The following is a 15,937-nucleotide window of genomic DNA, read 5'->3' on the forward strand; positions in this document are numbered from 1 at the left end:
AGCACACATGTGACCAAACTGACTTGCAGAAACTGCCCAACCACATCCATCTCCCAGTCCCAAGATACAAGGCCAGATGGCACCTGCAGGGGCTGAGACCAGGGAGAGGCTCGAGACAGGCAGACCCCGTCTCAGTCGCATGTGCAGGGCAGCTGAGCCCCCCAGAAAGCAGCAGCCTCTTGGGGGAGGGACCAAGTGGGCTCCCGGTGCCCACTTGGTGAGATAGCATGCTTCCGGGTGGAGGTGCCCCTGCCATGGCTCCTCAGTGGTGGCGAGGCCAGGGGAGCTGAGGCCAGTGCCTCGAGCAGCCCTGCACGTCTGGCTGGGGAGGGTTTGGGTTGCGTGCGTGCAGCACGCGCACCCTGCAGGTGGACAGTCTGCAGCCAGAAGGCGAGGGGTCTCAGCATAGCGAATTATCACAAACGAAGCAACTTAAGACCACGGCAGTTTATTCTCACAGTTCTGGAGGCTGGAGTGTGAAACTCGGCTGTTGGCAGGGCCCCACTCTCTAGCACCTGGTGGTCTCTGGCCATCCTTGGCTTTCTTTGGCTTGTAGCTGCATAACTCCAGTCCGCCTCCATCTTCCTGTGGCCACCTTCCCTCTGCATACCTGTGTCTTCACATGGCCTTCTTTCTCTGCACGTCTCCTCCCGTTCTTAAAAGGACACTAGTCATATTGGATTAAGGGCCTACCCTCCTCTAGTACAACCTCATCTTAATGCACACTTAATTAAATCTGCAAAGATCCTATTTGCAAATAAGTTCACATTCACAGGTACCAGGGGCTAGGACTTCAACGTTTCCTTTTACCAGCCACAAAGAAAGAGTTATGGAAAAGTTCATGAGCCAGGAGCAACTTTCCTTCTTGGAAAATTAATCTGAGAGGCCCCACCTGAGCCACTGGCCACCTCAGTTTGCAGGATGACCAAGCCTGTCGGAGCCGGTTCCTCATCTGTAGGACTCCGGTGTCCTGTGAAGAGGCACTGAACATGGTGCCCCATTTCTCTCTGATAAATCATAGGAGCTCAATGGCTTCCGCTTCCTGAGTTACAAACCAGGTCCTCACTTCATCCAGAAAGGAAAATAGCTGTGGGAATTAGGATGAAGTCCTGTGCCAATCACAGTTTTTGGTATCTCCAGGTTACATCATGTTTTCAGCTGGGGTGGAAGAGAATTCTCCACGGTGTCATGAGGTCAAATGAAAGCTCACAATGTGCAGTGTGAAGACCACCTCCTCCAGGAAGCCTTCCCTGCCCACTTTCTCATTCCTTGATTCCCTGGGCAGAGCTGAACACCCCACCTCACCTCTGGGCTTCCCAAGTGCCACATACATCCCTGGGTGAGACCTGCTCACAGGGTCTGGGGCGGCAGTCGCTGCCTCTCCTATAGGCAGCCAGCACAGGTCCTTTCCCATAAATCCATCTGTCTTTGCCTTCAGCTGCTAGATGCAAGACTGGTTACAATGACAGGCTACAACTAACAGGAAAACGAGGCTCCATTTTGGCTGAAGAGACATTCCTAAAAAGCTGGCTTCAGGGAGGAAGTTATGTTAGCAAACCGCTCAGGCCCTGCTGTGCCTCAGCAAGCCTGAGGCTGGCCACCTGCTGCCACCATCGGCACGTCACCCAGTGGGGCCCCAGTGTCTCCACCTGCAAAGTGAGGGAAGCAGCCCTGCCTCACTGCATTAGTGGACAGTTCAGTGACACGAGGATGGGAAAGTTCTGGCCACCAGCTGCCACTCAGTAAACAGGACTTCTTATCCCTTCCTCCAAGTCTCATTTTCTTACCACTCGGTGGAGAAAAGCAAAGTTCTAAGGGATGAATGAGAAATAAAGAAAAAGTAAAATGGGGCCGTGTTTTAGGAGAGTGGCTTGGCCTTTAGTGCAACATTTCTCTGTGGCCACCATGGTGATGGTGACCGTGTAATTCAAGAATGGAAGCTTCAGTAGAGGACTGATTAATCTTGCTTATGCCCAACTGCTAACATCCTAAAAAAACAAAATGAAGGAACTTCAGCTTGTATGTGAAATGCCTTTCTTCTCTCCTGAGTCCCAAGCTAACAGCCTGTCCCAGCAGCCACAGACAGGGTGGCTGCTGCAGGCTGAGCCATGTCCCCACCAAATTCATGTTGAAGCACTCACACCCCATACCTCAGAATGTGAATGTATTTGGAGCAATGGTCTTTAAAGAGTCAATTAAGTCAAAATGAGGACATTAGGGTGGGCCTTAATGCAACCTGACTGGTGTCCTTACAAGAGATTAGGATACAGACATACAGAAGGACGACCATGTGAGGACACAGGGAGAAGACGGCACCTGCAAGCCAAGGAGAGAGACCTCAGCAGGAAGCAACCCCGCCCACACCTTGATCTCGGACTTCCTGACACTAGGACTGTGGGACGTCTGTTACGTCACCAGTCTGTGGTACGCTGTAATGGCAGCCCTAGGAAACTAATACAGTGTGACACAAAATATGGTAGGAGCTCCTGACAGAAAAGAGAAGCAGGCCAAAGCCTTGGGAAACCTACCTGAAGGGATGAAATCCAACCCAAAGAGCTCCCACACTCAAGGCCAGTCTGGACAGAGGTTAATATACCCAAGACAACAAGCTGGACAGGATGGGATTGATGGGATTGGGGAGACAGCAAGCAGGACACTTTTGTCTGCAAATGATGGAAACCCAACCCAAGTGGCCTTGAGTGCCTGGGGCCCTGGGGCATTTGGCAGCTCCCAGAGCATGAAGTCTATAGGTGAGGAGGTTCAGGGATTGGGAGTACAGTGGCTGGGCGAGACGTGGGACCAGGCTCTCCCTGGTACTCTCTGCCATGCTCAGGTGTGGCTTTATCCACAGCCGGGTGCAGACTGCCTGTAGCAGCTGCAGGTGTCACATCCCTCCCAATGGGATGACATCCCAAACAGACAGCACCTCTTTCTTAGGAATGACACAACTCTTCCTGGAAACCCCCAGAAGACTTCTATTAACATCTTGTTACCCAGAGAGGAGACAGGCTCATTCCTGACCCAACTGCTGACGATGGCATCACCTGGGTAGAATGGGAGCAACTGTTAGAGCGGGCTCTGTCCATACCGTCATCTGGGAACCCTGTCTAGGATCCTGGAAACTGGCTCTAGTCCTCCAGAAAGGGGCCAGGCAGGCACAGGTCAAGTCCAGCGTCCAGGAATCCTGAAGATGATCGATGAGGTAGCTGGGGCTCCGTGTGACAGCAAGCAGAAGAGGAAGCGGCAGCCTGCTGCTCAGAGCCCTGACACCTGACCAGTTCCCGACATGACAGGAGCCATTCTCTCGCAGCAGCTCTTTCTGCCTGGTGTTGAGAAGACGCATGGGCGGAACCGTAACAGAAAGCTACCCTGCTTTGATCCGGTGCATGCTGTCCTTTGTACCCAGATCCCACATGCCTTGGAGTAAAGAGTGAACTGGCTGAATATTGTTACATAAGGTCCCAGACAGCCTTTTGCTTTAAAATATGTTGTTTATTTTTTTCTCCACTTATGAAAACAACACATTATCAAAGCAGATGATTTATAAAACACAAAAATCCGCCCAAGGGAAACAAGAAGAAGGGCCCCTCTACTCCCACCACCTAGAGGGAGCACTGGCGATCTCATGGCTCTGGGAGCTGCCTCTGACAAAAGCAATAGAGGCAGGGGCCGAAGGCTGCCCTGGCCCCGAGGTGAGGTGGCAGATGAGGAACAACACACCTAGCAGAGTTTTGAGGATAAAACTGAAGTCTTGTCCTTCAAAAACTAAAAGCCGTTTCTCTCTTCCTTAGCACACTTTCAAGGTCTGCCAGATGAGATGGAGGGTACCCGCTGCTGCAGCTCCCGCAGGGATTCTCCCAGCTTGGCTTGCACGGCCACCAGTGCAGGCAGTACAGCACAGTGCACTAAGACACTGGATTGGTTGTAGAAACTGGAGTGGATCCAAGGTGATCCCCTCAATTACCCACTCAGTGCTCTCAGGAACAGGAGGGGCGAAGAGAGGTGACCCTAGGGACCGGCATGGGTGGGAGGCCATGTACACAAGGCATCACATACATCCACGTAACTTACACAGAACTGACAGAACAACCTGCTTCACTGAGCTGTATCTCACTGTGTGTATAGGATGCCTTTTAAGTACTGACAGAAGACAAAAGAGCTCATATTAGAAGGGAGAACACAGTGTCCCCAATGTTAAACTTCCAAAGGTTTTACATACATAATGGCAGCCTAATATTTAGTCTCTGGCTCAAAATACTTTCCCCCACAACCATTTTTTAATACTGCAAAGCCCATCCCCTATTTGGGGACAGTCTGAAGGGCACGTCTGGGTTCCCTTGGGATCAGGCTGGCCTCTCTTTCCTCTCAGCCAGATGCCCAGGCTAACTGGCCACAGCCAACTCCCCAGAGCTCCGTGAAGCACGCAGGAACCTGTGCAATCTGGAATTGAGGGCTGGCGTCCCAACTCTGCAGGTGCCGACCTGTGCATTCCACGGGAGGCAGCACGTGGTGTCAGACAGAGACACGAGCCTTGGGGTGGAAGTCCCACTCTGCTGCTGGGTGCCCTCAGGCCAGGCAATCCCTGCGGGTCTCAGTTTTGTCATCTGTAAAATGGGATAGAACTGACCTCAGGAGCTACCAAAGGGATTAAACAAAACACACGAAGCACGTTACACAGGACCTGGTGTGCAGGCTCCACGCATCACAACCTCCCTTCACCTACTTCACAGCAACCCCGTTTCCCCGTTTTAAAAAGAACTGTGCCTGTGGGTCCAGGCTTGGAAGTAATCCATGCAGAGCCAGGGCCCGCTGGAGAGGGGTGGCGAAGCCCACATGCTCTGGACCAGCAGTGAGCAGCCCTGCGAGGGCTCTGCCAGGGCCTGACAAAGAGCAGGCCTGTGTGGGAGGACCCGGGGGCACCAAGGCAACACGGGCGGAAAACCTCGGGGAAGGAAGCCCTTTCGCTGGCCCAGCTACAGCCCCTGCAGAACGACGGTGCCCGTCGCTGCATTGCCTTCAATCACGTTGTTAAACACTTAACATATGGACATCTGCTCCTTGACGTTTGTCTTTGTCCATCTGTCATCCTCAAAATGAAAGTCCAGAACCTTCTGCACTAACTTTAAAGTCTGGCTGAACATTGAGTAATGAACAAAGCTGAAAACACAAAAGAAAAGAGATGGGGTTTTAAATCTTGTGCATTTTTACTCACAAATAAGGATGTGCATTTTTACTCACAAATAAGGATGTGACTCTACCTCTTGCTGTGGCTTTTCTCACCTAGTCCCCAACCCTGAGATAAGTTCTGATACCTGGTCTCTAGACTGTCTTCAGTTTTCCCACTTGGAGACACAAAAACGATATGCCTCTACTGACTACCCATACAAGTACACGCAACCACAAGACCATTAACAAAGTGGCCCCCGGGGCTTGCACCAGCTACATCTCAGACCCACATCCAGGCACACCTAGCAAAAAGAAACACACAACAACAAACCTGTTTAAATTTTCCTCTAATTCTGTCTAAGTCTTCGTGGAGTCTATCATACGTAGGGTCATCATAAGGGAATTTCTGAATCATTCCAATCAGTGATTCTAAGACCTTCATCTTTTTACTGTAAAGCAAAGAAATAAAGACAGTCCTTTGTATACAGGTTCAACTTGTATAATAACCATACTGATTACTTATTTAAAAGCAATAGTTGTGCTTTGAATGCCTTAGTTCAGAAGCTGGAAGGTTAATTTCCTCATTAAATAATATTTATCTACCTAGCAATGTGCTTCGCCCACACCCAGCGCCCCAACAGCAGTGCCTATCTAGCTTGCAGATATGCCTGTATTCCAGCCACGGAGCTGAGTGACTGAGACTGCCTGCCACGAGCACACCACGCTGGCTCTCGAGGTCACACACGGAAATGGACAGAATGAGGCAAGAAAGAGAATAGCTAGGGCACAACCGAGCCTGCCCCTGGATCTGGGGATTTTCCAGCGTTTGGAAACTTCGTGCTCACAGCTTTTGGGAGTTCAGCTGCGGCAAACCAGCAAGTTCCCTCCCTCCAAAGGGCAGAAATCATTCTCTGGTGTCTGAGGTCCCCTTTCCAAGAGTGACAATGAACTTTGCTGGGGAGGCAAGGAGGTTCTGCAGGAAGGATGGGCACATGCTCAGGAGACGGGCAGCCTTGAGGACTGTGCAGAGACACTTAGTTACTTAACTTCTCTCAACCTCAGTGTCCTCATCTGTAACATGGGAGAGTAACAGCGACCTCACAGGCTTTCAAGAGGATTAAATAATGTGAAGCCTGGAATCTAGTTTAGAGTACATGCTCAATAAATGTTAGTCTCCTGGCTTCCACCAGACCCTGGAAACCACAGCCCTCACCTGTGGGGGTTTAAAAATAACCTGCACATGTGCACATCTCGGTGGGATCCAGGTCTTTTCAACGCACCACAAGTGATCCTGAGGAGCACCCCTCCCTAGACCACACCTAATCCTCTGAGTGGCAGAAGTGTGCTAGATATCTGATCAAAGGCAATTTTAAACCACTGATCTTTAGGATGAATCAATAGCAATTCAAAGCAACTAAGACCTCCTGTGTACACCTAATAATGTTTTTAGGCACACAGATGCGTAAGTTCACCAATGGCAAACCCGTTACAAGAGCTCTGATGGCTCTCTCCGAGAAAACACAAAACTGTGAAAGGTCAAAGCAGGTTAATTAAAGCCACAAAGCACCCGGTTTCTAGGGAGACTGAAGACAGATGCCAAAACGCAGGAAAGGCTGGATTCTAACATGATATGAAGAATACCACCCACTTTCAACTTGCAAGTAGCAACTTATTCTTCTCTGGTCAGTGACGCTACTCCAAACACACCCAGCCAGGCACGCCGTCAGCGTCAGTGCATGCAAAGAGGGTGTGAGCAGCTCACACCTGATGAACAAAATGACGGTGCTAAAGCCTAGAGCTCAACCCTGGCCACGTGCTGGTGTGCGGAAGGGTCCTCAGGCTGCTGAGAAGCTAAAGTCACTCAATAGAAAGTGCCACCTTTTAGTCTGAGATATTGCTCTCCATAGCTTCTTGGTGTTAAGATGTCCATTCTCCTACTGAACGACAATGCAGACGGCAAGTGTTTGTATTTTCACATTCATTAAAAAAAAAAAGTAGAAAATCCTACATCAGCCCTTTACCATTAAAAAAAAAAATCATACTGACTTATAAGATCCAAACATCTATGAACTGCTGCTCTAAGACAAAGGCTTTAGGTTCCAAAGAGAACTCCAAACACTGCTGGGTGGGGTGGGGGCGGCAGCAAGGAGAGTCTGGCAGGGCTTCCACCAGCCCTTGGTCAACCAAAGCAGTTCCCCCTCTACCTTTTAGACAGACTGGGTGCACTGCTCTAAAGAGGTTAGGAAATCCCTGCTCTGGGGCAAGGGCTGGCAACCTCCTGGGTGTGGGGCCATTAACACACAGCACAGCACTTCTCCGTGGGCCAGCAGACTGTGAAGTCAAGGAAGAAAGGAAGACTGATGGAGAACCCCAAGAGCACACCTCTCCTCCTTCTGTGGACCGGAGTGGAGAGCCAAGTTCAGCTCAGACTGCCACCCGGTGGCAGCACGGGCTGCCAACAACTCTTGCAACTGCACCTGACCAGCTGCCCTGCCACACTCCCTGAGTACTCAGAGGAAAATCCCCTGAAGTGCCCTCTGCTAACTAACCTATGAATCTGGTCAACTCCCAGCTGCTCATACAAATGGAGGAGACAAGTGACACGGACAAGTCGGAGATGTGCTCAGCTGCAAGCATCCTTGTTCTGATATCTGAATATGGGTATGGCCCGTATTCCAGAAATTCAAAATATTTCCAATAAAAGGACAAGTCACATGGACAGGGGATGCACTGTTCGTTCCCTGCTCTGTTCATTATCCACACTTCAGAGTTCGTGTCCAGTTTAACAATGAAGACAGAAGATACAGGGTCTCAAGGGGTTTAAGCAGATAGAAAACAGTAAGAATGGTTTAAAAAAGCTAAAAACAATTCAAATAATAGCTAACATTTACTTAGTACTTAAAAGTACCAGAAATGAGTTAAACACAATTAAATAAACTATCTCATTAAAAGACTTAATTGGCTATATTACAAAACTGGTGACAATGGAGTCACCATTTCTGAGCCCAAGTCATACTAAGACTATTATAATGTGTTTATTAGGTGGTCAGGGGAAAAATGAATGAGAAGATAAAAATCATTTTAACATTACGTATTGGCAGGGTATCTAAAAGCCACTTGGTACACTACTGATTCCAGGTAACAACTGGGAGACAGCAAGAATTCCTGAGAAGTAACAACTACCAGTGCTCGTCAAACACCTTAAAAGTGCCTGGCATTTTCTACTTATTATTTCCTTTAAATCTCCTAACAACATTAAAGTTTGACATTATTACTTTCTTTGCTTTACAGATGAAGAGACTGAGACAGGTTAATTACCCAAGGTCATTATTTGTAAGCTATGGAACCAGAACTCTTGGTCCATAAACTGAAAAAGAAAGAAGTCTCCAACTTTACCTGTCTTTCTCAGTAGCACAACTGTGCAGCAGACATTTCCACGCAAAAGCAAAACCTTGGTAACATCCAATCTGTGAATTTAAAAAACATTTAAGAGTGAAATTAATAAGCAACCAGCTACATTTTATCTAATGACCAAGATCTCAAAATAAAAGGTCGGGGCAGAGGCCAGTGGTGCTTCCTATATTACTGCTCTGGAAGTAGCTATTGAGCAATCGGGCAATGGATTTAGGAGGTTAATTCGTCAGTGAGGAAGCCAGCTGCCAAGACAGCCCCAGTGACCCTCCGCCCCTGGCATCCGTGCCTTGTGCGGTCCCCTTGACACTCTGTCAGGGTGGCTTGTGCAACCAACAGAACACAGAGGAAGGGGTGGTGCATGGCTTCTGAGGCTACGCACAGAGACAACATCACTCTGCCTTGCTCTCACAGACCACTCCTCCTGAGTGTCATGAGGATACCCAAGCAGCTCCACAGAGGCCTGCCCACAGCCACGTGAGCGTGCCACTGTGGTGGCAGACCCTCCAGCCCCAGTCAAGCCTTCAGATGATGCAGCCCTGGCTGACCTCCTGGCTGCAACTTCACAAGACACCCTGAGCCAAAACCACCCAGCAAAGCTGCTTCTGAGTTCTGACCCTCAGAAACTGGGTGAGATCACAAATGTTTGTTGTTTTAAGCCCATAACAGGTTCTGGGGTGATCCATTTCACAGCATCGGATATCTAATACAATCATGACTGCCTCAACTCAGACTTTGCCACTTGGGACCAGTTATCCACAAGTGGGGGCCAACATAGGACAAAGGGCAAGAAAAGAAGAAAAATTACCGATTTTATGAAATGCCAATGTAAACATAAATGGAATATTTTCACATGACACAGAGCACCCATTCTTTGGCTGAGGATTCTGCTGTCTTCAGACACGAGATGACACCATGACACTCCAATGGGAAGTGAAGTGACCATGGACTTGTTTTCTCCTTCTCCAGCCTGCATGACTTAATTGCCGCTACATGCAACATGCTCTGTCAGTTCTGTACTAAGAATGCTTCTCCGTCGTCATTCTATCTAGTCTATTAACTTCCACACAAAGGTCCTGGTGCTTCAAGAGGCCTGACGTTCTGGCTCAATCATACTGAACATCAAAGTAAGTTATAAACTGTACATGAAGAGGATTCACTTCTAAATGGGAGTTCCCACTTACCTCAGATGCAATTTTGGCTCCATGCAGCGTGCCATATTGTCTTCCTTCAATTACACCCAAACTACTGCCTTCTTCATAGCCTTCCTGATACCCTTCCCCGTGAAACCTGTGATGGAGAAGCAGCATGTTTCATAAAAAAAGCAGAAGAGAGTACTTTTTCTGCAGAAACTTTTCTCTCTTATGTTACCCAGACCCAGTAACAAGGCAGAGAATAGTAGAAAAAGCCTAAAATTCAAGTCAGAAAACGCAGCTTCCACTCCCAGCTCTGCCACTTCCTAAGTCTCTTCTCTGTCAAGTCACCGTACCTCTTGAAGCCCAATTTTCTTCGTCTGCAATAAGGAGCGTGAGCTAAGTGAGTGATTCCCAAACCTGGTGAAGCACCAGAAACACACAAGAGAAGTTGAAAAATACAAATTCAAAGACCATGTTCTCTGATACTCAGCAAATCTGGAGCAAGGCCCAGGAATCTACATTTCAAAATCTCCCGGTTGACTCTGGTCTGCAGTCAGCTTAGGCAGCCAAAGTTCTGTGACTCTACAATGACAACTAACTCAAGTCACTTGTTTCCAAAAAACTCTGCAATATATACAGTACTTTTCTACATATCTCACTAGAGTAACAGAGAAATGCCATCAGATCACTACAAAATGTACAACGAACGTGGCACCTGGAGCAGCACTGACTTTGAGGGCTCAACAAAAGAAGTGGCACTATCTTAAACTGAAGTCACCGAAGATGAAAGGAGTTTTTCGGAGCACTCCATAAGGCAGAGGGTATAGCTAACCACTTATTAGCTGGGAAGTGACTGTGTCTCATCTGTAAAACAGGGAGAATAATAGGACCCAACTCGTAAGTAGGGCTAAAACGGACAACTGGGGTGTAACACTGAGCTCCCTGTCTGACTCAGCAAGCGCTAAACAAATGTCAGCAACTGATTGTTAAATGTCCCCTCGCTATCTTAACTGACATCTACCGACGTCTCCTGTGGGCTGGGCACTGGAAGACAACCAAAGGCAACCCACTGCTCCCCCCGTCACAGCCATTGGCGCTCCCCAGAGACTTTGGAGGGGACCAGATGACATCTGACACATTTATCAGCATGCCCATGAATACTGCCACACGCTGCTGCCGTATGTCCTACGGTTCAAGAACAAGAAAAAGTGGCAGCTCCCAGATGGCAAAGGTCTGTCCCTCCAGAGGACGGGGCGTCCCCGGAGGAAGGGAGTCATCAGGTCAAGCAGATGCTTGGGGCAGCCCCCAATGAAGGGGGCGGGCCTGGAGGGGCATCTGGGGACGCGACCCCGCCAGAGCAGGCGAGGAGTCGAGGAGAATCAATAGCCTCTCAGCCCCACACTTACGCGCCGCTTTCAGCAGCGCACAGCGCTGTCCCACGCACGTGCCGGCGGGACGCGAGGTCGCCCCCGCCCGCAGCCAGCAGCAAAGCAGCAGAGGGAGGGGCAGACAGGGCGGGGGTGCGGGGTCCCAGCCCAGCCTCGCCACTCACCTCTCATCCGCCATCACGATGGCGTCAAATATGTCCTGACTCCCAGCCATTGCGACAGCCCGGCCCGCCCCTGCCCGTCGAGCTCCGGCCACGCTGCGCTGCCGTCGCCAACCCACGAGGTTAGAACCGCACGCTCCACTTCCTGGGAGGCGAAGTCTACTTCCGCAAGCGGTTGCGCGGGGCAGGCCGGGTAAGGACGGCACGCGGGAGGGCCCAGAAACAGCCGGCATGGGGCCAAGACGCATGCGCGGGCGCGGCGGCGGGTGCAGCTGAGCTCGGACGAAGCCCCGCCCGGTGGCCCCTGCACCTCCCTCTTTGCTCCAGCGACGGGCCGGTCCGTGCCCTCCGGGAGCGTCCACTCTGCTGCGCGCGCGGGGGGGAGCCGGCCCCTGTTTTCATTTTTTTAAAACCCCAGTAGATGGAACGGAATTAGCGAAGGTGGCTGGGAAAGAACCAAGGAAGGAATCGGAAACGTTATCCAAGAGCCACGTCCTCAGGAGGCTCTGCCCGTGGGGTCTGGGGGGAAAGTCGGAAAAGGGGCAGTTCCCGGGCTGGAGGCTGGACGCAGAGAGGGTCGCCCGGTCACCCACCTCGAGAAGCCTGAGCGGGGACCGTGGGCCCCTTCCAGGGGACGTGAGGGTCACGGTCCAGCACCAGATGCTGCTGCCGGTGTCACCAGGGGCCGCGCTGACAGGAATCCCGCAGACCCGGGCTCTTGTCCAGGGAAGGAGGCTGATTGGGAGGTAGGACGGCTCAGCATAGGCGGTGACAGCGCAGCAACCCGACCACCTCAGTACTCGCTGGAAGGCGGAGAGTGCATGTTGCCGTCTGCTCCTGAGATGCTAGAGTGGTTTGAAAATGGGAAAGAAAAGTGTGTGTGTGTGTTTATTCTTGCTGTTTGCTTTTATTTTTTATTTTATTTTATTTTATTTAAAGATGACCGGTAAGGGGATCTGAACCCTTGACTTGGTGTTGTCAGCACCACGCTCACCCACTGAGCTAACCGGCCATCCCTATATGGGATCCGAACCCGTGGCCTTGGTGTTATCAGCACCACACTCTCCCGAGTGAGCCACGGGCCGGACCCCGAACATGATTTTTTTAAAAAGCCAATTCAAACTATCCACAAACAGAACATACCTGTGAAATACCAGAAGCGTGCCATTAAAATCAAGGGTAAAACAAGAACGTCTTTATCACGGGCCCGTAGAACATTTTTCCGCAAGACCCAGTCAATGCAATAAAACATGAAACAAAAGCAAGAAGTGTATCAAAAGGGAGAGGCAGGAGTGATGGCCCATCTAGAGAACCCAAAATAATCAACTAAAACATTCCCAGAATTAATAATAGGGTTCAGAAAGTAGCTATGTACATAATGAAAAGAAAAAAAAAATCACTTGCTTTTTGTTACAATAATCAGTAGCAGCCTGGTTAGGGGTGCAGATGGGAAAACCGCTTTACAATTGTCACAGTAAATTTCTTAGAAATAACAATTTCTAACAATCTGAGCAGGGTCTGTATGAAACAAACTACAGGTACATTATGATTCTGTGCAGGAAAACCGGACAAATGCGGTACTGAGTGAAATTCCATGTGATCTGGGAAAATGTGTTAAAATTCCAAATTCCATCTGCATAAATAAATTGATAATAACTAAGATGTTTTTGAAAAAGTATGATATGGAGAACTTGCCATTCCAGATGTGAAAAAATAGTCTCAATTTAAATACTGTGGAATGTTGGTTCAAGACGAGACAGGTGAATGAAATGGAGTAGAATGGCCCAGACTCGCACAGATATAAAACCTCACATGATAAAAAGAAGAAACAAAAGTTAATGGTGAAAGAGGATATGAATTAATAACTATCATGGAAATAATATTTGCTGTTTGGGAAAAGTCAGGTTTCATTTATGTCTCACATCATTTGTCAAAATAATCCCAGGCAAATTGAAGAGTTAACTGTAAAATAAATAAATAAGACATTAAAAAATCCAGATGGAACATTCAGGTGAGTACAGAGAGGCTCTTTTAACACATAAAAGCAAAGGAGAAATTCACGAAGGGAAAAACCCACGTATCTTACCACGTGAAAATGCAGGCTTCTGCATGCCAAAAGCAAAAGCCAAAGACGGGGAAATATTTGTCACAAAGATCATAACAAAAGGAGAAACATTTCTGGTTTATAAAGAACTTGTTAAAATGGATAAGAAATAAATGCATCCTAACAGGAAAAAAAGTGGGTATAGATGGTGGGCAAAAAAATCCATAATTCACAGAAAGGGTAACAGAGGCTGACGAAGTAAGCACAGAGGCCTTGCAGGTAATCAAAAGAAGGTTAAGAAAGGAATGTGAAATACGGTTTTTTACCTTTTAAAATATTGAAACAAATATTTTTCTTTTTTTTTTTAACTAAAAGATACACTCATTGCCCACAAATGCATAAATTAAAGCGACCTTTTGGTCAGGTGGTTCAAAAGATAGGAAGGGCATTTTTAAGGTTTTTTACCCTTTGACTTAGTCATTCCACTTCTAGGACTTTGTCTCAAGGTAATAACTATTTCAGGTTTTTTCTTTCTTTCTTTCTTTCTTTTTTTTTTTTTTTTGCAGCCAGCCAGTACAGGGATCCAAAGCCCTAGATCTCCGTGTTACAAGACCACACTCTAACCAGCTGAGCTAATTGGCCAGCTCAAGGAAGTAATTAGAGAAAAGTGAAAATGCTGTGTACAGTGATGTTCAGTGCAGCATGATTTGTAAAATCAAGACAGGGAAAGCAGCTTAACTTCACAAAATGGTAGAGTAATGACATGGGTTATAAGATACTCGTTCTGAAGATCTTAAGCAGCCATTACAGATAATATTTGAAACAAAAGTGATATCAAGGAAAATTCTCATGGTGTTTGAGGAAAAGGAATAAAAGCTCTACATATACTCAAATTCTAATTTCATTAAACAATTATTCACTTAAAAAGCATGGAAAGTAGGTACACCAACATGTTACTGGTGACTATATCCAGATTTGGAATTACAGTCATTTTTTAACTTCCTTCTTTATATATTTTTTTTGGAGCATTCCATGTTTGCACAATGAACGTAAGTTACTTTGATAAGCATAAAAAAACCAAAATATTTTTTGGAAAATGAAATTAAATAGACTGTATTATTTTGTTCTTTAAATGTCTTTTAACTTTTGGTTCTTTTTTTTTTTTTATCAGCAGACAAAATCACAAAACATTTAGAATGTAAAAAAAAGGGAAAAACAAGCAAGCAAAAAAAATCTACTCTCCTTACACTGTGACCACCATCTGATTTTCGCTAATTTTGTAACATTTTTTCCTTGAATTTTCACATAAACATAATCTTAATATATGTACAATTTTATATCCTTCCCCCTGCTCACATAACATTATATTACAAACATTTCCCAAATAAAGGAACTGTTCTCTTATTACCTATTTAAAGTATGTAATATTTTGAGCATAAATTTATCAGCTGAAAGAAAAGAAAATACACCTTTTGGCATTGAAAAACAGATGTAATAAGAAAAAAAAAAAGACTACTTACAAAGTAAAGCCAATGGACATAAATAGTTATACAGAAGACTATAAATCTTATCTCAAACTTTAAAAATTTTGCAAAGCATTGAAATATTAGACATGCTACAAAAATCAACGCTGTTATTCAAACTATTAATTTGAAATAAAGCTTTGGAGAGATTTCTCCCCCAATTTGTTCCTTGGTTTTGTTCCTAAAATATTTTTATGAACCCAGACTGTCTTAACATTAAAGGGAAATAGTCTGATTATGTTATTTTGGATTTTCAATATTGTATTTACAAATTGCTTTCTTTTCAAATAAAGACCAGACTTTAAAAATAGGGCCTTGAAGGTAGAAAAAGGCAGAATTTTAAAGTGCAAATATTATTTATTTCAAAATCCTTAAATAGGTTTCAAACTTGATATCTATTTTTGCAGCTGACCATGTAAAAAGTAAGTATGAAAAATCTGAATTAATATCTCCCCCTGTTTTATGCCAGTTCTCGAGAAAACCGTTGTGATATTTGCTTATGTATATATTACAAACTGAATTTCCCCACTTAATTGAATGGAATAAATTTGTATAGGCACAAATGATAACTCTGTGTACATACAATGAAAATCATAGAGGGGGCTGGCCAGTTAGCTCAGTTGGTTAGACCATGGTGTTGATAACACCAAGATCAAGGGCAAACTAAAGAGGTTCTGAAAGGTATAGAGCTTCCTAAGCTTCAATTTTTAGTTTCTTTGAAAGCCGCATTGACTGTATTTATTCCAGCGGTTTCAAACACTATTAGTAAATATTTAATTTACAGCCCAAGGTATCAGGGGACTGATATAATCAACTCCCAGGAGTCCTCCACATTAAGAAAGAAAACACATTTTTAAAAACAAAAATGTTTCCCATATTCTTTTTCAAGTTCTGAGAAAAACCAGATCAATATAACTAAAGTGAGGAACAAATCTATCAAAATTTGATATTGAAAAGTGTTCACTAATAGGAATTGATTTTTAAAAAAATTTGGGACTGGCTGGTTAGCTCAGTTGTTTAGAGCGTGGTGCTGATAACATCGAGGTCTGGGGTTCTATCCCTGTACCAACCAGCTGCCAAAAAAAAAAAGTTTATATCTCTGCAGCAA

General features: G+C 46.4%; 1 protein-coding gene and 1 non-coding gene across 3 annotated transcripts; both read right to left on the reverse strand.

Annotated features, from left to right (window-relative positions):
- Nucleotides 1–4,165: 4,165 nt before the first annotated feature.
- LTO1 (LTO1 maturation factor of ABCE1) lies at nucleotides 4,166–11,406 on the reverse strand. 2 transcript variants are annotated; one of them, XM_063093800.1, is made up of 5 exons: nucleotides 11,266–11,406; nucleotides 9,762–9,867; nucleotides 8,563–8,633; nucleotides 5,498–5,615; nucleotides 4,166–4,604 (listed from the first exon to the last, which is right to left on the reverse strand). In XM_063093800.1, exons 1-5 carry the CDS (start codon nucleotides 11,313–11,315, stop codon nucleotides 4,383–4,385), a joined length of 567 nt encoding a protein of 188 aa, XP_062949870.1. In that variant the 5' UTR covers nucleotides 11,316–11,406; the 3' UTR covers nucleotides 4,166–4,382. The 2 variants fall into 2 exon arrangements, with proteins under 2 accessions (XP_062949870.1, XP_062949871.1); XM_063093801.1 differs by having other exon boundaries at nucleotides 4,513–5,157.
- Nucleotides 11,407–12,202: 796 nt separating this feature from the next.
- Nucleotides 12,203–12,274, reverse strand: TRNAV-GAC (transfer RNA valine (anticodon GAC)). Its single transcript has one exon. It is a non-coding gene; the product is annotated as a tRNA-Val (tRNA).
- Nucleotides 12,275–15,937: the final 3,663 nt, after the last annotated feature.

Source organism: Cynocephalus volans, chromosome 4 (assembly GCF_027409185.1).
Source record: "Cynocephalus volans isolate mCynVol1 chromosome 4, mCynVol1.pri, whole genome shotgun sequence".
NCBI classification, from domain to species: Eukaryota; Metazoa; Chordata; class Mammalia; order Dermoptera; family Cynocephalidae; genus Cynocephalus; species Cynocephalus volans.